The 26,799-nt window shown below is 41.7% G+C and overlaps 1 protein-coding gene across 3 annotated transcripts in view; it reads right to left on the minus strand.

Moving 5' to 3' along the window:
• Positions 1-26,799, minus strand: part of GRIA4 (glutamate ionotropic receptor AMPA type subunit 4) — a gene marked incomplete at both ends in the record, with an annotated part of 232,294 nt that overhangs the window by 57,869 nt on the left and 147,626 nt on the right. For 2 of the 3 annotated variants that reach the window (XM_082483508.1, XM_082483509.1), the window contains 5 exons: positions 6,090-6,200; positions 16,769-16,873; positions 18,488-18,655; positions 20,828-20,986; positions 22,963-23,016. In XM_082483508.1, the coding sequence (XP_082339634.1) occupies positions 6,090-6,200; positions 16,769-16,873; positions 18,488-18,655; positions 20,828-20,986; positions 22,963-23,016 (597 nt within the window). Of the gene's footprint in view, positions 1-4,736; positions 4,770-6,089; positions 6,201-16,768; positions 16,874-18,487; positions 18,656-20,827; positions 20,987-22,962; positions 23,017-26,799 lie in introns of those variants that run through there. The other variant, XM_082483510.1, reaches the window with a different exon arrangement.

A 26,799-nucleotide genomic window follows, 5' to 3' on the forward strand; every position in this document is an offset into this window, starting at 1 on the left:
TAACTCCTGACCGTGATTTAGCCAACTGTTAGCTAGAAATACAACCAAGTCTTGTCCGTATCCTGCATTTGTGGACTCTCCTTACAAGCTTCAGTTATTTGCTTCTTGCACCTCACAAGCAATTTTGTTTTTTAAAGACCAGGGTTAGTGACTGCTAGGTCTTCCGATCCAGCCTTTCTTATAAGTCCCAAGCCAAAGGCATACAATTAAAGTCACACGAGGCAATAATGATGCTGGAGAGGGACACAAAGCAGACAGAGGAGGCCAGGTCAGCCTGCTCCTTCTCCCAAAATCCAGACACTGGGCTTCTGCCTGCACCTCATCGCTGACAGAGCTGCTACGAAAAAGCATTTCCACTGTCTCTGCACAGCAAAGCAAAGTGACAGATGCCTTATTTTTCCTCTTAAAAGCTAAATAAACTTCAGCCCTCCTCCCCATGAGTTCTCTCAGGGAACGCTGAGAAGGGAAGCAGTGGGGTCCAATACCATCTCTGGTAGGTGCAAGCAGCGGCAATCCCATACAGTGGAGGGACCACCAAGTGAGGGCTCAGAAGACCTGGGTTCTGGCAGGGATCTGTTGGGTGACTTGGAGGAACCACGTCGGTTCTCTACCCATTGACTTATCTTTCTACACACTCTGATCTTACCAATTTACAGCAAAATACAGCAAGGAACATCTCTTATAATGCAATGCTCTTATAAAGTAAGGTAGTACCTCTTGCTGTGACGGCTTTAAAAGAGGCAGCAATTGAGTGAGATCTGCCAATGTGAAACAATGCAATTAAAAATAATGGGAACACCTACTACCTTTTGCTTACTATATTGTCCTTTCCCTCCTACCTATTTTACGCAGAATAAATAACAGTTTATTTAATTGTTGTGCCTACCTACTTTACCTGCCGAATAATGAGAGATGTGTTTTCAAGGTAAAATTTGATGGGGGTATGTGGGTGGGACTAAATGTGGCTTTCTGATAAAGACTGTTTGCAAACAAAAAAAAGCACTAGTTTTAAATTCTGTCTATTTCAAACTTTGGGGATGTTTCAAGCTAATGAGGTGTGCAGATGTTATTTTAATAACATCAGGGCACTGAAAGGCAAGTTTTACTGGTTTGCTAACAAGCAACTTACAAAGGTGAACTTGTAAGGTCACACTGCAAAGTCATCAAATATCTGAACTGATCGAGAGCACGTACTCAGCCATACCTTGATGCTCTTTTCTATCTGTGGCACCGAAAAGGATTATTTTTCCTGTATAATCTATTAGAATAGCATCTTCTAAATTAGTAGTAATGTTATTGTCACCATGCTAGTCTAGAGATATGAGAGATGCAACATATCTATGGAGAGGTAATATCTTCTATTAAATCAGCTGAAATAGCTGAAAACAGTAGGCATGCTTTTTCACCGTTTCCAGTTACAGTATCTTGTCTAATAAAAAAATTACTTCCCCCCACCATCTTTGTATTTACTACATTTGTGAACTATAACCTGTTAACCTACTGATGTAAAACACAGGTTTGACTTACTGCTGAATGAGGTTTAACACCGGAATATTTGCAAGATTTCAGCTGCTTAATAGTAGTCTATGGGGTAGTGAATCAAGGAAAAGTCCACATTGAAATGATCAATGACTAGCACGGAACAGAGATTTGAAATGGTGCAAGCTTTACTTATATAACTCACAATTTTATAACAATACTTAACATTTGTAAATACAAGTTGATGTCTGCAACATTTACCTTTATAGATGTAAACAAATCATTCCACCACATTGCCACAAATTCATGTGTACAGTAAAATGCTCGCAACTGATGATTCATACTATAAGGGAAGCTGGAGAAAGTAACTAACCCAAATACCAAACAGATTTATGTTTGGCTTTCCTATTCTAAAGTTCATTTCAAAATCTTTAAACATTGCAAAAATAATTTGTGAAAGGACAAATATTTGTGCAAGGAAATGTCTCATTTTTAGAACAGGAGTAGCACACATTATCACACTTTATTCTGAAAGAAACTTCTGTAGATAGCAATGGAAGGTTTCTTGGGTTTTGTGGTTTTGGTTTGGTTTGGGATATTTTTTTCTGAATAAAGTGTCCAGGATTCGGTTTGAAGTCTTTACAATTGTCATGCAACAAACCAATTTTTTCTCCAGTCTACTAAAGGATTTAATTAATAAAATTTCTAATGAAAAAATATTTTTCTATTATGATAAAGGAGGTTATAGTTAGAATTTTTGAGGTAAGACTCCATCAAGAGTTTATCAGTCAAAACAATGAGGGTGGTTCTCAGTCACCTAATGAAGGTATCTGTTATCTGAGACGCCCTGAGGTAACCTGCTCGACCTCCAAGTGCTGTTCTGCAGGTCCTTTGTGCTGCCCCTTTACCGATAAGTCTGATATCCTCAGTGCTCGGCATCCACCTATGGGCCACTGAATCAAGTTCTAAATCTTTGCAGACTTTGATGAAAACTTACATGCTTGGGGCACAACTCATCCCACATGCCTGCAGCAACATACAGTAGCTGAGATGTCCACGCAGAGTGGTCATATATGGCATAAAACAGGCAAGTGTCATCCTGCCGGTGTAATAAATGGGGGGGAGACAGTATACCCTAGAGCATCTTAAATGTCACTGGGTGGGCAACTGAATCAATACCCTTTGTAAAGTCACCTACATTTAGGAGACTCGGTCTTGAATTGGATCCTGCCCTTAAAGCTTAACCTGCCAACACCAAGACTATCTCATTAAAATACTGAGCTGGTAGCCGCAATGCAGACACAGCTCATTGTACGTTGAGCTTTGGTTCTAAAGGATTTTTACAATTTTTTAAGTTTTGCAATCTGGGAGTAGGTACAGAGTTGGCTGTATCATGAAATGGATTAGAGAGTTTGGAGTAGTCTCCCCAGCCTATCCTCCTATATTCTACCTCAACATCTTGTCATCGTATTTCTCAAGTTGCTAAATGAGAGATGATCATTCTTCCGAGCTGGAAAAGTCACTCACTTGACCTTAGTGTTAGAGGAAGCCTATACATGGCATCCCTTCTCCGGTCATAGGGTTAGCCTACTGTGCACTTGGAGGTCCCAAGCCACCCCTGCAGGGAATGCCTCTGCACACAGGTAGCAAATCTGTCCTTTCCAGAGGGCCAGACGTGCAGGAGGCTGTGCATCACATAAGGTGCAGGACACAGGGCTCTCCCAGGAACTGTAAGAAACAGGGCTGCGCAGCAGCTGATAGAGTAAAGCGCATCGGCTGCCCTTGCTGCCACCTCTCTCTGGGCGGCTCCTTCACCACCTCACTAATCGGAGATAGGTTGACTGCCTGTGCCCTAAACCAAAACTATAGAATAAATTCTACGTGCTCTCACTACGTTACAAATGAACATAACATTCCGCCAAGTAGAAAACACTGCAGTAAGTTCTTTGATTGCAGAGCTAATTTGTTATACTGCGCCTTCTATGCCATAGCCATACAGCCACATTACAGCAAAGTAAGCACAGACACATAACAACTGAAGAAACGGCAGGCAAATCAACTTGTGCTATTTGGCTTCAGGCAAAAATTAAAGCGAGCCATGCTGAAAACTTGTAGTAAACTTTTCTTATGCTGCCGCGATACCCGTCTTTGAAGACTGGAAAGCCTGACAGCACTGGTTGCAAAAGCTTTTCAGTTTAATGTTGGAAAATATGCATGCAACCAAAATTATATGTGTTGTCTACAATGGTTCAACTTCCCTTCAATGTGAAGAGGGCAATGAAGAGGTGAAAAAGTCTCTGTCTGGCATTTGCAACATGACTATAATACAGAGAAGAGCAAAATAACAGGATTCTGAAAGTTACTCCAGTTAAATATATCTTTTCTTTGTGTGTGTGATCATATGCTTGTGGATGCTAAATACATTGCCCTGGCAGGCCAATATTAAGAATCATGGTTCTAATCTGCCTTCAGCATCATGTGTGCAGCTCCAGTGCAGACGATGGGAGATGGACATGATAAGGCAGAATTCACCATATATTCTTATTCAAACCAAATTCTGATATATTTCTCTTGCACTGTGATTTTGAGACATTGAAAGGGGACGCTTTTGGCCAAGAAGCGGTGCTGCTTTCAAATAATTGCTTTTATCCCAAAATGACATGCTGCATAAACATAGGGCATGCTTTGGAATATTAATTCGTCTTTTTTGGTTTTGAAAATGATCCCACCAGTCCTTTCAATACAGGGACTGGAAAAGTTCTTTTGAAGATAACATTTATTATGCACATCAAAATGCTTCAATGCAAACAGGACAGGCAAGATAACACATTTTAAAAGCTTTCTTGTTTTCCTTTTTTTTCCTTTCTGGCAAACAGGAACCTTCTATATTACTTTTCATTATTATTTTTTAGTCGCTTCTCCTAAGCTTGGAGCTATTTATAGAAATGACAATATTCATGTATGGTAGGTAGCTTCAGTCAAAGATATCAGGATTGGTATGAGAGGAAAATTTCGACTGAAAGCTTGTTATTCACATCGTTCTCTTCTCAGCTTGGCAAAGTTGAAGGTTAACGTCATCTGTTCTAGATATTTCAGATTAGTCACAGAACTTTTCTTGGTGGTTCAGTGCCTGGTCATCCAGTCAGAGGAACAGTAATCCATATGGAAAAATTAGCTCAATGCTACTAGACTGGTGGTTAATACTTGAGCCTTAGTTAGGAATGTTCGCAGCATCTTGGGACTCTTTTCTTCCTTGATCAATTTCTTAAAATAGGATTCTTCATCAGAGGCTGAAAAGAGGAGGACTGTACTGAAGTATATTTTTTTTCCATCACCAAGTCTTTTTTTTTTTTTTTTAGGAAAAAGATACATATATTTTAAATGTCCCATGCAAAAAAAATTAAAATAAAATAGAAAGTTACACAATTTGGTTAGGAGCTACATTCTGAATTCCTGCATAGCAGTTTGGTTGGTTTGCATCCTGGAATGATAATCTTCAACAGGAGATTCGTTAAAACATACTTAATGTATAAATGCTGATACAGACTGCTGGAAATCTGGTAACTAACTGCATTTTTGAGTAAGAAAATGTCTTGACACTTTCCTTTGGATTATTTTCAACTCTGCATTAACTTAGAAAAAATACTGCTTAACAACACATACGGAATATTCCTTCCCATTTGAGAGACAGCTTATTCTAAAGGGTTAAAATATCTTGTCTAAATGAAGCAGGTGAAAAGGGCAGTGAACTGAGATGTAAAATCTTAAAAGCGGTCAGGTAAAGGTCACCCTTTGCCAGTTGGCTTTCACAAACATCAGCTTAAAAGGGCATGTCTGACTTCAGAGGGAAAATTGCTAAGTATTTTGTTTAAAATACAGATTTGTAAGAAACAATGTTTTTGAAAAACTATGTATAAAAAACATAAATGAATGAGGCAACTGCATTCTCATTTGCAACCACTCTTTAAAAACACCAACAACACTGGAAAATCAAACCCCAAATCTATTTAGATTTTTTTTAAATAGAAATTTTATTGAAATGCTGAAGAAATATTAAGAAATATGTTCTAATGCATCTGCTAAATTCATCTTTTCATTCACAGTTAAAAGTAGATAATCCAGTTCTGATTGGCTGACTGAACTAAACTACTTAGAATTTTAGCTCTTGCTAATGCCAATTTTGAATTTATAACGCATCAAAAAAAAAGGACACTGGCATTACAGACACCTAATTTTATACCCTCTGCTCAGTTCTGTCATTTAGAGGTTTTGGGTTTTTCTTTTCTTCCAGTTTCTTGTGAGTCAATATTTATCAATTAGACCTTGAAAGAATTCACTTATATTTCTGAGACTTACTTTAATAAAAATAGAAAAGACTGAACAAAGGAAAAAAACTGCATCAACTCAATTTTAAAAATCTGATTTCAAGTGAATCATTATATTAAATGCGTACCAAAAAAACTCTGTACAGACATGACAGTCAAGATAATTAAGATATATGGCTCTCACCCTCCCACTAACCTAGGAACTGGCAGACTAATTTAGACCATAACTAGAAATGAGATTATGTCACACACCAGTATAAGCATTAAAAAAAAGAAACACCTTACCAAAATTGTAGTGACAACTACTGTTCTATTCTCAATGGCTGAAGTGTCATTTCCAAGTGTAGGTTCATGCTGAATCAAAACTAATTTATCCATGTCGTTCCAGTAACCAACCTGCAAATCAAAATGTATATAATTTACAGTAGAAAAGTCTACGTTCTGTATAATCATAAATATAAATGATTATAAGAACAGCAGATCGATCCAAACATAATTTTGTACCAAAGGAAGTGCTGTCATGCATAGACAGTTGCACGGTGGTATGTATCTAACATTTTGGGTCTACCATCTTGCACCACCACTGCACAGAGTCAGACTGGTATCGCTGCTACTCAGCTGTTCCCGAACGATCTGAGCTAGCTTCAACCAGAGGCACAATTTAAAGCCCATTCTCAATAGTTTGAAGCCTTCCTGGGGCATAAATGAGAATTTTTGCTCTCCACCAGAAAATTTTCATTCTCTAATCCTCCAGATCTTCCAGTCTTAGATGGAGGACTGAAAGACATCTGGATGACAGCTTTGCAATTCAATGGCTGATCTCATTTCCCTGTTCCACCGTGGGCTTCCCAGGAGATGCCAACCCAGGGACTTACACCAGGCTCGTTCCACTTTTAACTGCTGGCACTGACCTTTAGTATGTACATTTGAAGCCCTGTTTTTAAAGCTTTCTTTACACTCACTGGACCGACAGGCACCACCAGACAGTGACTCAGCTCGTGCAGGACAAGCACCCCTCCTAGAAAAGTGCTTGATTTCCCCACTGACTCTACAGCGTGGTGAGAGTCACTTCACTCAAAAAGTTTCTCTGGTAAGTGCCTACAGAGAGGTGGAACAAATCAGGTTTTCATCTCCCAGGCTGCATTCAGGCTGCCACAACCCTTCCCAGAGCAGCCTTATGGTGAAACAGCTGCCTTTGTTCATTGCTGGCTCTACACTAGAAACAGGTTTGAATCACTCGTTCTCGTACTCCCATGGACAAAAAAAAAAAATTAAAAGTGGTATGCCTGCAGTCAGAAGCCTTCCCTTACATACAGACATCACTCTTTGCAGTGCACACTGCTGCAGCCTGCAGCTGTGCCCTCTGCATTGGTAGTGATGCTGCCGGGCACAAGACATGAGTCAACGGCCTTTTCTGTGAGGGCCCAGGGATGCGGCACTTAGGGACATGGTTTGGCAGGACTTGGAAGTGTTACATTTATGGTGGAACTCGATGATCTTAAAGGTCTTTTGCAACGTAAGAGATTCTATGATTCTATGAAATGGCAAGTGGTTCATGACAGTGGTCCCTTGTCTCAATTTTACTTGGAGATGTCTAATTCCACCTTCCCACCCATCCTTTCAGTATGCCAGACACAGGTCCCTTAGCTGAAGCTGTTCTCACATCTAACCTGTGACTCCCTAGCAAACACCCTCCCTTTCCCCCTTTCTTGCCGTTCTCTTCTCTGCAACTAGATCATGGTTGTCTGTGGACCCTTGGACAAAGTTGCTTGGGAATGGCCTGTGCCTCTGACCCAGCACCCACAGCACTCAGCTCCATGTCAAACAGGCAACGTGAACACAAACGTGTCAGTAGAACAACAGCGCTCCAATCCCATCTAAAGGGTCTCTCCAGGTTGTTGAGAACCTAACGAATTAAGAGACTGATCTTTTTTTCCAGGGAAGGTGCAGACAGCAGCAGTGATTTTTAGAGGTTCCTATCAAAGCGTTGCAGTTCAAGCTGGCACAGCTCATTTTCAGAAGCACCTGGGGACCAATCAAGCAGCAACTCTCCCTTCCCTCCTTCCTGGCTTAATTAGGTGTTCATGAGACCAAGAGCTGGGTGAGAGGAACACCTTGTCCACCTTGCCAGAAGAAGGGAATTTTAGTGGAAAGCAGGCTCCAGGCAGAGCTCCAGTGTAACTGTCAGTGCCAAAGGACAGTCTGTGCCTTGGATGAAAAGACTTCAGTATGATGGAAAATGGCTAAATGATCAGATCAGTTATGCAGCCAATATTATTTCTAACGTTATTGTAGAACACAGAGCAAAATTCACCATCACATAGGATTCTGCCTTCATAATGTGGAGAAACATCTTGTTCAGATCAATGCAGTGATGTGATATGAGAGTCTAGAAGTGCAGGGGAGTGCTTCTGGTTCCTGGTCTCGTATGCATTAAATAATCCTGCATATTCTTAAAATAGCCCACCTTCCTCTTCATTCCTACAGTTACTATTTCACTATTTTCCTTTTTGAAAAAAAAAAAATTATGTAGAGGCAGGTCATTTTAGCAGTTCCTAGAGCAGCGTGCAGACACGCCACAGAGAATTACAACTAGATGAAGTAATTCAATGAGAGGGAGTGAGTATGAGTCAATGCGTGTGAATATTTTTTTTTCTACTAGTGAAGCAAACAAGCACAGACTCTCTGGTATATTTAGTTGAAATGTTCCTTTTCTCTTTGCAATTGGTATTACAGCACAGGAGCCTTGATTTAGGCATCTGCAGCTAACAGGAAGCTTTAGCATTGCTGCTACAGTGGAGAGGGAGGTTTTCTTCCTGGTAGGATGCACTGCTAACAAAGATTCTTTTTCATTGAGACAACTATAGAGTCACAGATACAACTGATAGCTGAAAATGTCAAGTTCCTGTCAAAAACTGTGACCAGCTAAAGGCTGAATATGTGCACCAAAACCTCGCAGTTTGGGAAGCTCATTATAATAGTGAATGATTCTTTTTCATTATGCAATTCTTCACTGCTGGGAAGTTCAGAAGGAAAGCAGAGAGTGAATGATGGACTGTGTTTTAAAAGTAGGTACCATATGAAAACGCCGACAGTGATAAAGGGGTTTTTTTTGAGGAATGGCAGGCATTTTTTAAAGGAATTTTAGCTTGTGTGCCTGGGTGTGAGTTTGCATGTGTGCATCTCAAACCTGCGCAAAGTAGCTCTAGAACTAGATTACTGAAGAAATATGTAAGATACACGATGACACTTGTGTAACTATATAGATTCACAGTCACTCTAACAGCACTAAATAACAATGTTTTCCTATAAATTCCTCAAATGCCCAAGGAGAAAAGCTCCTCAAAGGATAGGATTGAATTTAGCTATAAAAGTACATCCAATTCTATTTGGATTGCAATTGGACTTTATAGCAGTTGCATCCACTTAAAGAGAGTCTGAATTTGTCTTCTAAGAAACTATATTGCAACAACATCTGCCTCAAAGTAAATTTGTCACAACAGCATGGCATTTGAATGAATAGTGTCATTTCTGAAGGCCTGTGTGCCTTGTAGCAATCGCTGAAGTGCTCCTGCTGAAGCCCACAGGTCACTAAGGGCAACAGAATGCTCAAAATTTTTGATAACCAATTTTCATGTTAGTTGCCCAAGCTGGCATTTAGCTTGGACTGTCTTGTGCATGTTTGTGGTTTGTGTATATGTATATGCTTTGTTTACATTTTTTTCCTTTTTTTTTTTTTTAAAAAATCTTGGTGTCATGATGAATGGTGAATGACAGAATCACAGAACGATTGAGGTGGGAAGGAAACTCTGGAGGTCATTTGGTCCAACCTCCCTGCTCAATCTAGAGCTAGTTGCCCAGGACCATGTCTGGATGGCTTTTAAATATCACCTCACAACCTCCCTGGGCAATCTGTGCCAGTGCTTGGTCACCCTCACAGTAAAAAATGTTTCCTGTTGTTCAGAGGGAACCTCCTGTCTGTCAGTTTGTGTCCATTGCCCCTGGTCCTGGGCACCACTGAAAAGAGTCTGCCTCAATCTTTGCACTCTCCCTTCAGGTATTTGTACACATCAATAAGATCCCTCTTGAGCCTTCCCTTCTCTAGGGTGAACAGTCCCAGCTCTCTTGGCCTTTCCTCATAGAAGAGGTGCTCCAGTCCCTTAATCATATTTCTGGCCTTCTGCTGGACTTTCTCCAGTATGACCATGTCTCTCTTGTACTGAGGAGCCCAGAACTGGGCACAGTTCTCCAGGTGTGGTCACACCAGTGCTGAGTAAAGGGGAACAGCCACCTCCCTTGACTTGCTGCCAATACTTTGCCTAATGCAGCCCAGGACACCATTAACCTTCTTTGCTCCAAGGGCACACTCCTGGCTCATGTTCTATTTGGTGTCCACAGGACCTCCAGTGCCTTTTCTGCAAAGCTCCTTTCCAGCTGGCTGGCCCCTAGCATGTACTGGTGCCTGGGGTTGCTCCTCTCCAGGTCCAGGACTTTGCAGTTCTCTTTGCTGAACTTCATGAGGTTCTTGGGTGCCAATTTCTCACGCCTGTCGAGGTCTCTCTGGACAGCAGCACAACACCCTGGCTTATCAGCCACTCTTCCCAGTTTGGTGTCATCAGCAAACTTGCTGGTGGCACAGTCTGCCCCAGATCCAGATCATTAATGAAGATGTTAAATGGGACTGGACCCAGTTTTGATCCCTAAGGTAAATCACTAGTTACTGGCCTCCAATTAGACTTCAGACCACTGATTACCACCCCCTGAACCTGGACCTTCAGCCAGGTTTCAGTTCACCTCATTATCTGCTTATCCAGCTCACACACCAACAGCTTATCTAGGAGGATCTTATGGGACACAGTGTCAAAGGACTTAGTGAAACCCAGGTAGACAATATCCACTGCTCTCTCCTCATCTACTAGGCCAGTCATTTCATTGTAGAAGTTTATCAAGTTGATCAAGCATGGTTTCCCTTGGTGAAGTCAGCCATGCTGACTACTCATGATGATTTTCTTGTCCTTAGTGTGCCTGGAAATGGTTTCTATCACCTTCCCAGGGCTCAAAGTGTAGTTCCCTGGATTCTCCTTCTTGCCCTTCTTGAAGGGAGGAGTGACATTTACTTTCCTCCAGTCTTCAGACACTTCTCCCAGTCACCATGATCAACCAAAGATTATTGAGAGTGTCCTCACAATGACATCTGCCAGCTCCCTCAGCACTTGTGGATGAATCCTGTAAGGGCCCATGGACTTATGTATTTCCAGTTTGCTTAAGTACCCCCTGACCTGATCCTCCCCCAGCAAGGTACATCTTGCTCTGTCCTTTCTCCCTTGTCTCCGGGACCTGGGATTCCTGAAGGCCAGTCTTGCCAGTAAAGAATGAGGCAAAGAAGGCATTCAGTACCTCAGCCTTTTCCATGTCCTGTGTACTCATGTCCTCTGTCTCATCGAGCAAAAGGTCCACATTTCCCCTAGTAATCCTTTTGTCACCTGTGTACATTTAGAAGCCCTTCTTATTGTCTTTGATGTCCCTGGTCAGATTAAATTCCGCTTTAGCTTTCCTAACTTCATCCCCAGATGCTTAGATAATTTTCTGTATTCTGCCCAGGTAACCCATCCTTGATTTCACCCTCTTGCTTCCTTTTTGTGTTTGAGTTTGGCTAGGAGCTCTTTGCTTATCCATGCAAGCCTCCTGGCATTTTTTCATAGAATCATAGAATGGTTTAGGTTGGAAAGGACCATGAAGATCATCGAGTTCCATCCCCCCTGCCACTAGACCAGGTTGCCCAAGGCCACGTCCAGCCTGGCCTTGAACACCTCCAGGGATGGGGCCTCAACAACCTCTCTGGGCAACCTCTTCCAGTGCCTTACCACTCTCAAAGTGAAAATTTTCTTCCTCATGTTTAATCTAAACCTGCCCTTTTCTAGTTTAAAGCCATTCCCTCTTGTCCTATCGATACATGCCCATGTAAAAAGTCCTTCCCCAGCTCTCCTGTAGGCCCCCTTTAGGTACTGGAAGGCTGCAATAAGACCTCCCCTGAGCCTTCTCTTCTCCAGGCTGAACAGCCCCAACTCTTTCAGCTTCTCCTCATAGGAGAGGTGCTCCAGCCCTTAGATCATCCTCGTGGCTCTCCTCTGGACACATTCCAGCAGGTCCATGTCCTTCTTATGTTGGGGACTCCAGAGCTGGAAGCAGTATTCCAGGTGGGGTCTCACGAGAGTGGAGTAGAGGGGCAGAATCACGTCCTTTGACCTGCTGGCCACACTTCTTTTGATGCAGCCCAGGATACTGTTGGCCTTCTGGGCTGTGATCACACATTGCTGGCTCATGTTGAGCTTCTCATCAATCAGCACCCCGAGGTCCTTCTCCTCAGGGCTGCTCTCCAGCCATTCCCTGCCGAGCCTGTGTTTGTGCTTGGGATTGCCTCGACCCAGATGTAGGACCTTGCACTTGGCCTTGTTGAACTGCATGAGGTTGGCTTGGGCCAACCTCTGCAGCCTGTCCAGGTCCCTCTGGATGGCATCCGTCCCCTCCACCATGTCTACCTCGCCAAAGAGCTTGGTATCATCAGCAAACTTGCTGAGGGTGCACTCAACCCCACTGTCCCTGTTGCTGACAAAGATGTTGAACAGTACAGGTCCCAGTACTGACGCCTGAGGACTGGGGTTTTTGTCTGACTTCTTATTCACTGGGAGGAGAACTCTGGAACTTGGAGGAGTTGATCTCTGATTATTAACCTATTAGGCCTCTTTTCCCTCCAGGGCCTTACCCCTTATCTTCTAAGCAGATCTTTGAGAAGGCCAAAGTCTGCTCTCCTTAAATCCTGGGTATAAGCTTGCTTTTCACCCTTCTCCCAGCCCTTAGGCTCCTGAACTCCACCATTTCACGTTCACAGAATCATAGAATCATCTAGATTGGAAGAGACCTTGAAGATCATTGAGTCCAACCATCAACCCAGCACTGCCAAAACTACCACTAAAACATGTCCCTAAGCACCACATCTACCTGTCTTTTAAATGCCTCCAGGGATGGCAAATCCACCACTTCCCTGGGCAACCTGTTCCAATGTTTGATAACCCTTTCTGTGAAGAATTTTTTCCTAATATCCAATCTAAACCCACCCTGGCGCAACTTGAGGCTGTTTCCTCTTCCCATTGCTTTTTACTACCAAGAAGAGGTCGACCCCTCACCTCTCTACAACCTCCTTTCAGGTAGCTGTAGAGACCCATAAGGACGCCCCTCAGCCTCCTTCTCTCCAGGCTAAACAACGCCAATTCCCTCAGCTGCTCCTCATAAGACTTGTGCTTTAGACTCCTCACCAGCTTTGTTATCCTCTGGACACACTCCAGAATCTCAATGACTTTCTGGTATTGAGGGGCCCAAAACTGAGTACAGTATTCGAGATGGGGCCTCACCAGTGCTGAGTACAGGGACACAATCACTTCTCTAGTCCTGCTGGCCACACTATTTCTGATACAGGCCAGGATGTTGTTGGCATTCTTGGCCACCTGGGCACACTGCTGTCTCATATTCTGTCAGTTGATGACCAACACCCCCAGGTCCTTCTCCACTATGCAGCTTTCCAGCCACTCTTCCCCAAGCCTATAGCGCTGCGTGGGGTTGTTGTGACCCGAGTGCAGGACCTGGCACCTGGCTTTGTTGAATCTCATACCATAGGCCACGTCCCTTCGATGCAGCCTGTCCAGATCCTTCTGCAGAGCCATTCTACCCTCAAGTAGGTTGACATGCCCGCCCAACTTCTTTTCGTCTGTAAACTTACTGAAGGCGCACTTGATCGCCTTGTCCAGGTCATTGACAAAGACATTAAAGAAAACCGGCCCCAATACTGAGCCCTGGGGAATACCACTTGTGACCAGCCACCATCCAGCTGGATTTAACTCCATTCACCACCACTCTTTGGGCCTGGCCATCCAACCAGGTTTTTAGCCACCAAAGCCATGAACAGCCAGTTTCTCCAGGAGAACACAGTGGGAAACCGTGTCAAAGAATTTACTAAAGTCCAGGTAACCAACACCCGCAGCTTCTCTCTCATCCACTAAGCGGGTCACCTTGTCATAGAAGGAGATCAGGTTTGTCAAGCAGGACATGCCTTTCATGAGTTCATGCTGAATGGGCCTGATCACCTGGTTGTCCTGTATGTGCTGCCTGATGGCACTCAGGATGATCTATTCCATAACCTTCCCAGGCACCGAGGGCAGACTGACAGGCCTGTAGTTCCCTGGATCCTCCTTCTGGCCCTTCTTGTGGATGGCTGTCACATTTGTTCACTGCAGCCAAGGCTGCCTTTGACCTTCACATCCCCAACAAACCCCTCCTTATTAGTCACTAGGAGGTCTAGCAGAGCACCTTTTCTCATTGGCTCCTCTGTCCCTCATAGGAGTAAACTTGTCAATGGACTACAGGAACCTCCTGGATTGCTTATATCTTGCTGTTGTCCCTCCAGCAAATATTGGGGTGCTTGAAGTCCCCCATGTCAACCAGGGCCTGTGAATATGAGGCTGCTCCTATCTGTCTGTAGAGGGCCTCACCCACTTGTCCTTCCCGGTCAGGTGGCCTAGAGCAGACACCCACTATAATGTCACCTTGACCTCTTTAATCCTAACGTAAACTCTCAGCTTGCTCTTCATACATCCCCAGGCAGAGCTCCACGTACTCCAGCTGCTCTCACACATAAAGGGCAACTCCCCCTCTCATCTTCCCTGCCTGTTCTTCCTAAAGAGCCTGTATCCCTTTGCTGCAACCCTCCAGTCAGAGAAGCTATCACACCACATCTCCACGATCTCTCTCCTTACACCCTTTCCCCTCATTGGCAGGTAGTGTTATTGTTCTGAAAACAAGAACCAAGTAAGAAATGCTGCATAAATTAAACTAATATGAGCATTGGTTATTGTTTCCCATTTTATTAAACTATATTGAAGTCTGCCTCTGACTAGCTGTGCCATTTTGTAATGCTCTGTTCACATCCTTAAAGCTGTGGGCAACAAAAATCACTTTTCTAAAGATTAGAGGCATGCATTACTCTGACTGGAAAGTCCAGTCCTGAAAAGATGTTGCTGGGTGACTCATAAGTCATGTTATGTAGGACATGAGAAGAAGACATTAAAAGTGAAGGCCTCTTAGTTCAATCAAGTATAGCCATTTCTCACGTATTATATAGGATTTGTCAGGCTGGAGCACATAATTGGTCCAATGATCACAAATAAAATACTATGTAATACATGAGAAATAAATTCTTGTGAGTAGCCAGATCTGTCAAAGCTGTTACGGCTTGTTATGTCAAAGACAGGTAATGCCTTAAGAGTGGCAGAGAGGCATGCCTGAAAAGGTAAGAAAAGCACCTTGGGACTCTATCACAGAATAGACATAGCTCCTCTTTTTGCAGCCACCCTCCCCCTCAAATGGCAGGCAGGAAGAGAGGGTGGGGACATTCCTGCAGCGATGCCAGCGAGATACCTCTCCCAAAACAGGTGACAAATACTGAAAGAGGAACAATAGGCCCCTTTTGACAGTTTGCTGCCAAGCGAATTCCCTAATGAGTTACTGAAGTTGTGACCTAATTAACCACATCTTTTCCACCTTGCCTTCCCTCCTGTACAATTGGGAATTGAGGATGGAAAGGTCATCTTTTGCCACTTGCCTTCGATGCACCCCAGCCACCCGCACATCCTTCTGGCTGCCGACAGTGCAGCACGCAGCCAGGAAGGGAGCAGGAGTGGCAGCAAGGTCAGACACATTGCCTGGCAGGAGACACTGGGCTTCCCAAGAGAGAAGGAAGACAGACTCACCTTTCCCAATTTATACTGCAGCCATCTGTCATACTTTCAGAAAGCAACTGCACCAATACGCCTTATATACAGGCACATGCTTTGCTTTGGTCTACAGCTCTGCACTATGACATACCGGCAGTTTGTTCATCCTAACGTGTAATTCTCCTCTGGGTCTGCAGTTTAACGCTGTGCCTTCTCATCACTGCGGCATGTAACTGTCTTTGGGGACACACAGTTCACCTGGGGTACTATTTACTGGGCTCGTCACCTCTGGCCCGACAGCAGAGGACTATTTAATTAAATTCCGATTGCCTTGGCCCTGCTCAAGCGGCCACATTTCTCCTATTCACCATCAGCTTCTCACTTTTTCTTATTTTGATGACCTTGCAAACAAAACAGGCCACAGTGCCTCCAAAGGAAATAAAATCCTTGAGCCTGAGTGCATTTTCTGATCTTTATTTGTTTTACACTATGAAAAACGGACACATTTCAGCACAGAAGAGAAAGGGTTAACAAATTACCCAGGCTTAATTTTTCAAAGGGATTGGGCTGAGTGATAAGCTATATGCATTGAGACATGGAGGATCTGCTTAGACATATATTAATGTGCATTTGCCTAAGTTGCTTACAAGCAACCAATCAAGCATGCAGGATTAGACACTACAATTAATTTCAGAAAATGTAAGTATTCAGGGCATTCTCTCTTTCTCCTCTCTCCTCTTTCCCCCTCAAAAAGCCCTATATTAGTTACAGCCTATGATTCATGTTTACACAGAATGTACAAATGACACCACCTAAAAATACTGGTAATTTGCAAGACATAAATCTTTGGATAAGATACAACAAATATCTACTCTTCAGACTTCTGACGATTTTCCATCACCCAGCAGCCTAGTAACACGCCATGCAGCTGGTTTTCATTAGTATGCTTGACTGACTGACTTCCCACCTCTCCAAGATGCACACTTGTTTTTGTGTTGCCCAATTTGTTCCACTGAATAACAGTATATAGTAGGAAACACAGTTTAAATCTGCTTCCACCAGAAATATTATCCATGTATTCAATATATTGCATGTTTTTAAACCACACAGTGGTCCAGTTTAATATAAGTTTGCATAATCATTTCACCATACATAACTCAGTTATATGATATCGTGATAGCAAACATTGTCAGTACATACCTTCCGAGGGCCCGTGTTCTTCAGCTCAAAGACATCCATGGTGTAGTTGACTCTGCGACCATAGTGGTCAAATTGAACATTTCCTGTCAATCCTTGTATTCGCACCTATAAATTAAAGAAAAGCATTATGCAGATCCAGCCTTATATTCTTTATTCCAAATGCCACAGAGCAGTGCAAGTTATCCTGGCCATGTCCTTAGATTACCATAACAGCACTACTCTAGAATAGGCAGGCATTATAAAGCAAAGAAGTTGGCTACTTTTCCTTTGTATTCTTTTTTTCCTGTGAAACCATGCTCAAAATAGGCTTAGATATGCCAGTATCCAAATGCTCACAAAGACACACAATGGACCTTCTCTCATGCTGTGCAGCTCAACACTTTCCAGCTGCAGGTCCTGAAGAAAAGTACATTTTTTACCATTCTCATCACTACTGCAGAATATTTTGAAATAAACCTAAAGGATGTTCAGCCTGAGTTCATATATCTTTTTAGCTCACACTCTGGTGGATTAAATGTATAAATTGAGTATATATTGCTCATCAAGGTAAACTTGACAACAACCTTGCCCCAGCAAAGCAATTTACTAACACAGAAGACGGGTGACATACATAGGGCCTGAAAAGAACGTTTTCTAAGCCTCAGAGTGGAGAAGGACAGATGCAAAGCCATAAGATTGTCTGTGGCAGTTTTGCACCACCTGTGACTCAGCTGAAATCAGAATTCTTTTTTTGTTTCTTTTAGCGCTTTACTGCCTCACCAAAAGATACCCAGACTGTGGTCCTCATCCCAAAGAAGCCGTGGCAATATTGCTGCTGGCTTTGACTGTAGCAGGATCTGGCCACACAAACCTCTTTGGCCAGATTCAAAGGCTGATGCTGTCCTCCCTAACACAGAAGGCTGACTGCACGCTTCTCACAATTGTTAGAGATCTGTGCATCTGTACGGAGTATGTGAAGCATACAAAATGCTTTATTTTTCTCCCTAAGAGTCTGGATGTGGATTTAAACCACTTACTCCTTCCCTCTGTCCATTTCTATCTCTGCTGATTTTTCTCCAGGACTGAAACTGTGGCTTCCAGGCACAGAGCTGCCAGCTCTGTCAGCAGTCACTTCTCCTCAGCAGTTTCTCCTGAGTGGAGCCTGCTCATTTGCAATGATTTAAATTCTACTGCAGGATTTTTATTTTCTTACTGTCCCATTCAAAGGAAAGGCTAAATCATCTTGACAGAGATCTGGAACTTTCTAGGCATCCATATTCATCAGGAATTCAAAATCCTGACATCAGAGAACAATAGCTCAGGGTTACTTCTTTTTAAAGAAAAAAATACCACCTATGTGATTTCCCTGGAAGAAATCTATTTTTACTCAAGACAACAGAAACATATTTGAAAGATTATATTATGTAGTTATACTTTTTTCCTTAAATGGCAATATCTGTGCAGCCAAAAGTAACAGATGAGCTCACCAGTTCAGTGGAGGAAGTCCCGACCATCTTAATAGAACTAACAGTAGTTTCAGATAGTAATAGCTCCCCTCTGCTTTCATCCCAAGTTATAAACCAGAACAACCAGAACAGCCCCAGCTGTTTCCAAATGGCAACTGAAAAAGAAATTTGCCCTCTCCAATTACTGCACTTGTGTGTAATATCTTCCAAATCATAGAGTATACCACTAGTATCTAATATTCACAAAGATCTCGAGAATAAAGCCTACCCTTACCTGTTTTAATGTCCTCTCCATATCAATTCCTTGACCCCATGGGGCTGCAGGGTTAGCAAGACAATCACCAGCATTTCCTCTCCTTGAAATATCAATTTTCTGTCTTCTAAGATTACGGAAAGTTTCAGCCATCACAAGCACTCCATCATATGTTAATGCAGATGTATACTAAATAGATGGACAAACACACCGCTTTAGAGTTGGCATGTCTTTACAAAAATCAGCTGTCCCAGATAGTTCTAGCTTGATTCACTATGCAGCAGTTTCTACACCTTCATTTAGAAAAAACCTCTCCTCAAAATCAAAAGCGATTTTGCCTAAGGAACAAATGCAGGACCAAGAAGAGTAGATTTCAGCAGCTCCAGCTTGTATCTCCAACTGTACTTCTTAAGGGTTGAGAAATCTGCCTCTGAAGAATTATTAAAAGAAACAAATTAAACTGAAGATATTCAAGTCTTACTTTTTTCTTTTTTATTTATTTCAGTTGTCTTATACGTTAGGGAATAACCACACCCACCGAATTTAAAAGAATAAAAAGAAACTGTAACTCACTGAGAAAATATAACTGAAAAAAATGCACAGCTAATGAGCAGACATCCAGGCTCTTGGAATTGTTAAGAATGATCAAGTATGTTCCTCCTATTGGAAAACCTAAGATGGCTCTCTGAATGACATAGGGCACTGAACAGTCTGTATTTCTACACTAACTACAGTAATTGCTTTAAGTTGAGAACATGTCAAATGAAACATGGAGAGCAAGCCTTCAACAGATGTTAGCCTGGAGCCATATAAACGAAGGGGCATTTTCTCAGTATGGTCCTCTGATGAACATACTGCACCAGGAGAAGTTGCTAACATGCCCAGGGCTGCAAGTGATATGCCCTGTAACTCCCAAAATTTAAATTCACTTATTCAAGTCTAATTTCCTTCCTTTCCTTTGTCTTGCATATCATAAGCTCTTTGGGACACGGTTTATCTTTTAATCTCAAATTTTGTTTATCTGTAGGTGAATTATGTGCAATTCAGGTTAATCGCAGAATCACAGAATCACAGAATGGTCAGGGCTGGAGGGGACCATCTAGATCATCTAGCCCAACGCCCCTGCCAGAGCAGGGGCACCTACAGCAGGTTGCACAGGACGGTGTCCAGGTGGGTTTTGAATGTCTCCAGTGTGGGAGATTCCACCACCTCTCTGGGCAGCCTGTGCCAGTGCTCTGCCACCCTCAAAGTAAAGAAGTTCCTCCTCATGTTAAGATGGAACTTCCTATGTTCAAGTTTGTGCCCGTTACCTCTTGTCCTATCACTGGGCACCACTGAAAAAAGACTGTTCTCATCCCCCTGGCACCCTCCCTTTGTAAGCATTAATAAGATGCCCCCCTAAATCATGCTGACTTCTCAGAGGGAGGCAGCACAATCTCATTCATGTGTCAAGGACTCTTATAGGCTAAATTTTTCCCATCACCAGTACTTGGGGAAGTCTGCACTCCATAGCCCACAGCATCCTTGTTTGTTTTTTTTTTTTCCTCCAGAACATGCATTTCTTGAATATTCACCAAATTACCTAGTTATAGTTTGTATTATCCATGTTGATGCTTTCTCTAGACTTTTCCAACCTACCCCTCTCCCAGCCAAGGGAGGGCTGACTGCTTATCTTTGCGCAGTGCCCAGCACAAAGCAGCACAGTCTCAACTAGGTCTGATACGCATTAGTTCATATAATAACAGCACTATTTTGATGAAGTTTCTTTATAGCTATGCTGTGATTTGCCTGCCAAGAAAATAATAGGTGAGAGAGATGTTTTGTTATCCATCTGTGAGGGATTAGGATAGAGGAACACTGGGAGGTATTTTCACTCTAAGATCATGCCTGAAAGTGATTACTACAGCAGCCTTTGGCGTGGATAGTATTTCCAGGGGAAACTGTAAATTAAATTTTAAGGGTAGTAAATTTACAATTGTGATTACATCTTACATACAGAAGAATTCAGCTGTCAGGAAAGCTCTGAACTCTAAGTGAATCTAGATAATTAGACTAATTCACGTAAAATTGGTTGAAATTAAGTTGTCAGTTAAGCATTTGACCTTTAATTCCTGTCAGCAAAGGGGTTAAGTTGGAGAATAAGTGACAAAGGACATTAAAGTACATCAATGAAATGTGTTGCAGTTCATGTTTCTATCATACAATCATAAGGACAGGCATAATTAGTTGCCAGTAATAGTAAGACCAGCTGCCTTCTCCTCTGCCTAAATATTAAGGTCTTCATTCATGTATTCAACAATGATAATCAGAAATTAGAACACTTGAGGGATATCTTTGGTAGTGCTTCAGATCAGCCAGTACCTTTGGTGGGGTCTCGGATCCTGGGTATTCTCTCTGGTCCAGCTTCTTCCAGCGCTGCATCAACTTAGTTACCATCGGGGTACTGAAATCTACCAGCTGAAATCCAGTCACATTGGCTCCTCCATGCATAAATCTCTCCAGAGAAATATCTTTGAATCCCTAGAAAGTTAATTTAAGATTTTGTTTGTACTCATACACCACTGCGGGTCCAATGTGTTCTAGGTCAGCAAGGCAGCATAAAGGATGTACAGCAGCACATTTCTGTTAGAAGGCAAAACTTAAAACCAGATAATAATGTTGTACATTTGTTGATAATTTCCATTTGCGTAATAAAGTATGAAACAAACCCAAGAAATCAACTTCCCACATTATTGCTAGGGTGGTCTTGACATTGCTGGGAATGGCAGACAGTTTTTGAAGAAATGCCTTTGGCGAATCAACAGAAAAGTGCCTGCAGAATATTAAAGCCTTAATCCAACTTCCATCAAAGCTGGCAGATTTGAATGAGCACTGTACTGGTGCTTTAACCAATATATCCCTGTTTCTTTGCATGTCTGCAAAATGAACTACACTATTCTGTAAATACATTTATTCCGGGATTCATTGTTTAGGCTGAAGGTGTCTGAGATAATGAGATACTATAATAGACACTAGAAGGCAGAAACAGGACATAAGCGTCTCACTATTCATGCAAGGAAAACATAACATCAGAATCACACCGTTGTGAAATATAATGGTGGTGGCTCTCGGATCTGCTATATATTGAAAGCCTTGAGTGACCCCCAACACTGAAAGAAAAAAACCCGTATATATACTTTCTGACTTACTAGTTTCCCAAGCTAATCTGTTCATCATGTATAAAGACAAATTCTTTAATAAAATTTGCCTTTAGAGACATAACTGAACTTTAAGAAACAGCATGATGCATACTGCATAAAGCAAGCTAAGGAGCGAGCATGAATCCTTCTGCTCCTTTCTTAGCTGCTATGTTTAATGCTAGCTCAGAAGTATCTTATTTTTGTTTTCTTAAATTCCTCTGATTGGCCTCTATCAGTGCAAACAGACATGTATGATCACACTTAACTTAAAAAAGAAAGATTTCAGACAAAAAAAAAATGTCTGGGGCCCTGGCCCAATACCCCAGGGAAAAAAACCTGTTAAGGACGGAGATTTGATTCATGTCTTAAAGGATACTGGCAGTAAATATAAAAGGTGACACATCAGGAGGTCATATTACCCACATTATCGAACAGCCAGTAGATAGCAATGTGTGCCCCTGCCGAAGCAGAGGAGATGTGCCTGTCTCCACTGTATATCCCACTAGCAGTTCACTGCAACATCTGTTTCCTTGTTTACAGCAACTATTTTGCATGGGAAAAGTTACTTGGGGAACTATAAATTTGTACTGCTGAAAATCTAATTTGTAAGACCTAAGAGAATAGACATGTCTCATTCGAAACGCCCGAGGTCTTAAAAATAATCTGAAGTGATCTTAAGTTAAGGCACAAGTACAGCAACGCACAATAAAAATTTCATGTCAACTAAAATTGCTTGAGGGAGAGTAAAACCAAAACAATTTAAAGCATACATTAGACTCTGTCCTACATTCACTGTGCTTGGCCAGGCAGGTATTTCAGCTTAAAGAATGGGGTATTTTAATAATGAAATATTATATTTACTCTTTCTTTGCCCTCTTCTGAACATTAGCTGTGTGAATGTGCAGTTTAGACTTGGAGTGAAAATATTGAACTGGAAATAACCGATCTTACAGCAAAATGAATGTTCCCTGGAGAAGGTAGAAAAGTTACCTCGAGAATTGTTATGTTAGTAATATCAAAACAATGAACCAAAAATCGTAGCGTAGTTCTGTAATTTCTAATTCAGCCACAAGATACACTTAGCAGTCCTTTGCGCTACATTTATTGTGATAAAATTTAAGAGGGTAACATTGTGCCCTTCTGGTCTAGATGGCTGTAACAACAAAACCGAGTTCTTTTACGCACCATAAAGAATGTATTATGCGCAACCACATATTAGTGACAAATGGCAAATGTTGTGTGAAGTGCTATAAATTCGAAGCAAAACTGAGTGTTTCACTTACCGAGCAGGGGTATAATTCTAGAAAAGTATCTTACCAGGTTGGCAACGATATAATGGTATCCTTTAACATGCTTTCCCACGCTCACGATCTGTGGGAGAGAAATAAGAAGAAAGAAAAAACAATGTCATATTGTTTTCTCTAGAAAGGTGTTTTCATAGCCAGAGAGATATAAATTCTGAAATATATAACATCAGTAATATAACGCTGAGAGTCTTTCTCCAATAAGATAGCTATAACTTTCCAGGTGCTTAATCATGGGAAAAGTTAAAATGAAAGTGAGTAAAGTAATGAACTGGTAATCTAAGTGTCTTCTGTATGATTGAAAATGTTACTGTGGTATACTATTTTATCAAATAGAGCAATTATCTATGGGATACAAATTCAGAAGGAGGAGGTCACATATTAGCTAGAAAGCCTACCCGCTGATGGACCTTTTCATTTTAAATAAGTGCAGAATGTATGAATCAGACTGGGTTTTCATCTCTTGGGACCGAAGCTGTTTGCCCTTGAGGCGGTCAAGTACTACAAGTGTTATCCAGCTCTAAAGCTAAAGACTTTGGGAATGGGCATGAGCAACATCAGGGCAAGAACGGACAGCGGGGCTGCCCTTGAGCGTTTAACCAAAATACAACATCAAGTGATGCAAAAAGGGAACAACCATGATGTGCAAGTCCGGATCTGGCAAGATCAACAACAAGGATTAGACAAAAACGATGTCAGCCTGCACTTTGTATCAATATTATTGCCATTTCTATGATGGAATGCCTCTTATTTAATGTGCTGAAAATCAACACTGAAGAGAGAATATTTTGTCAGTAGAGAACGGCGTTAATAGTTTCATTACGGATTAAAGCTGTTTTTCCTAAAGAAACTAACAGTAATACCTGTAACATACAGCTTGCATTTATTACCTGTACAAAGTTTTTAACTCTTATTGTTGATAGTTTACCACTCATTTAGAAAAAGTCTGCTTGCAGCCCAAATATGCGGGGTTTTTTCCCCTCATTTACTCATCTCCACAAAGCATTTTAGCTTCCTTCGAAATGAATAAATAAGATACAGGCAAAAGTCTTCCATGTGGTGCAGGTTACTCAATAAGTAATGGGAAAGTTATAGATCTGCCTCCTTTCTGGCTTTAAAATCTTAGCTCTCAGCCCTGTCCTGAAGAATTGTCAAGTTCTTGCCTTCGTGGATCGCACCTCGTGTTCAAAAGACAGAACATTCACTAAGCCTTGCAGCCCCTTTTCCCAGTACAGCAAAAAAAAAAACAAAACAAAAAAAAAAAAACCCTACATTTTGGAGATGAGAGACAAGTTGCTGAAGGACTAAATAATTTGGTCAAAGACACCCAAGGATCCAGGTTCTAAATCTGGATTAAGCCTTGGAAATGCTTGATTCCCAGCTCTGTCCCAGTAAGTCAATTTGCTCCTACAGAAGAGTGGAAGGGAAAGTCAGATGTGGCATAAGCAGCTTGTCAGAACTGTTTTAATTTCATTATTTTAAAGTAATAAAGTGAGCAAGCAATTTGTCTGTTATCCTTTTGTTCTTCTTGCTTACCAACCCCTATTGCTTATTTTTAGTCTGTAGCTAAAATGATCATATTTAAAAGCAAAAGATAAGCTAAAAATGAACCAAACAAACGACACTTAACCCCCCAATCCGTGACCAGATTGTTTCCGTTCATATAAATGAATTGCTTATTTTGCACCCAATCAGACTCCATTAAGATTGGTGATTAAATACCATTGCTACTGTTTTATTAGGGGGTGGCAGAGACCAAGAGGGAGAAATCTCATTTTTCCCTGTCAACAACTCAACATGTGAAGAGGGTACTGTCAAGCCATTTTTTTTGCACTGAGTACAAAGGGTTCAAATCCCTGCTGGCAGGAGGAAAGAGTTCAACAGCTTCAATGGGGATGTGATCCCTGACACCAGTAACGCTTTTACATCTGTACTCCTTCAGCAATACACGGTAATGAAAATGTGTTTGCATCATCATTATAGGCAAACTGATATAGACTAAAACCTCACATTTTTAAATAACACCAGCATCACAGTTTGAATGTTTGTGGACTGACATGATTTAAAATGTATGTGACATGGTAACTGTTCACCAGATCCTCAGCGTGGGCAAATCACAGCAACTTCCTTGGAGCTCTTGGAAGTTGACGTAGCTTTGGCAATTAACACCCTTAGTGATCTGTTTCCTGGGTTGGTTTCATAACACCAATTGTGACGATCATTGCAACATATCCATCAAACAAAACAAGCACATGATCAACCTGCAACCGTTGAGGTATGCCAGACACATGTCCATAGTTGTCACAGTCAAAATGAGTAAATACTGCAAATGATTAACCAGATTTACTTCTGTGCTTGTTTCCAGCAAATGCAACTAGAAATGACTGCAAAATTCCTGGATTTAATGTGAACAATACAGAATATTTTTGGAAAAAAAATTGTCTTTTTCAGTGTATTCTCTCAAAACTTGCCTCTTAGGGTGGTAGGTACACGTTTATGTATCATCTAGTTGTCTTAACTTCCTTTATAGTCAGTGGAAAGAGCAGACACTTTGTGGAAATGATTCATCTTATCCTAAAGCACATGCCTAAAATTAATTAGACAGCTTGTGCCCTGAAAGTGCATATTTTTCTGCACTGACTAGAAAAGAGTTGATGATGATTAGCTCTGATGTAGACACCTACATTTTATAACCCCATTGTTAACTGAGACAAATTTCACCCTAAGAATGTTGATCATGCAGACAGAGAAGAGAAACGATGCTATATGGCTTGCATTTCCAACCAAGACTGGATACAATTCTGATTTTGAATTTGAAAATGTTTATGGTTATTGATCATACCCAGTTTGCAAACCAAGAATTGCTCACGATTTAGGAAAAAAGTGCCTGTTTAGTGAAACAGCTTTCTATGATCATCTCATACTTTTGAATATCCAATATATACATACAGTCACCTTTCTTGAATACTCAAAGCTGCAGATTATGATCTATAAAATAGGATATGAACTGTCGCTACCTGAAGAACCACCTTCCTCTATACTGTACTTCTGCACTGAGATAAATTGAAACAATGAACTGACCGCTACTCAGTCTGGAATGGAAACTCTCACACTTTTCTTCTCCATTCTTTAACTCGTTAGCAGTGACTAGAGCTTTAACAGGGATGAGATCTCAACTATTCCATACATATAACAGCAGATATTACCCAGAACCTGATGAGTGCTGGTAAGCGAGGGAAGAATATTTTTCTTCTATGGCAGAGTGGAGAGGGGGCCCTAAAAGATTCAGCAAATCTATTCTGAAAGGGAAAAACAGGACTGAGATTTCGACTGAGGTAAAACAGCATTCCAGAAACCCTTTGCTATAGAATTTCTTTAAGTTGGGGGGGCAGCTTAAAAACTCAGGTACTTCTTTATGCATCCCTAAATTCAGGCCAAACGTCCAAGCTCAGTCCCAGTCCAGAGAGAGGGCAGAGTTGCACTGCCCAACACCTACATTAGCAAGTAGCATAGTTGGTGGATAGGGTCTGTATAGCAAAAACATTGGTGCGAAGGAGCTGGCATCCATAGCATGCACCTTTCAGGGGTTTATTCTGGACTATCTCCAACCTGGTCACTAGACTGAACTCACACTATACTTCAGGGGTGTTTCTGGGCACATCTTCTTGTTTGGCACCATCCAAAAGAAAACCAATTCATGTATTTTGAGTCTGCCCTTGATGTGAAGTGCAGGAATCAGGAGATTCACTTCAAAAGAGCACGTTCCTGACGCCAGCTAAGATACTCTGTGTGCCTGTGGGCCCTGCTCTCCTAGACAGGCCCTAAGCATCCGTGGGGCAGGTGGCAGATG

Source organism: Vanellus vanellus, assembly GCF_965231255.1.
Source record: "Vanellus vanellus genome assembly, chromosome: 1".
NCBI classification, from domain to species: Eukaryota; Metazoa; Chordata; class Aves; order Charadriiformes; family Charadriidae; genus Vanellus; species Vanellus vanellus.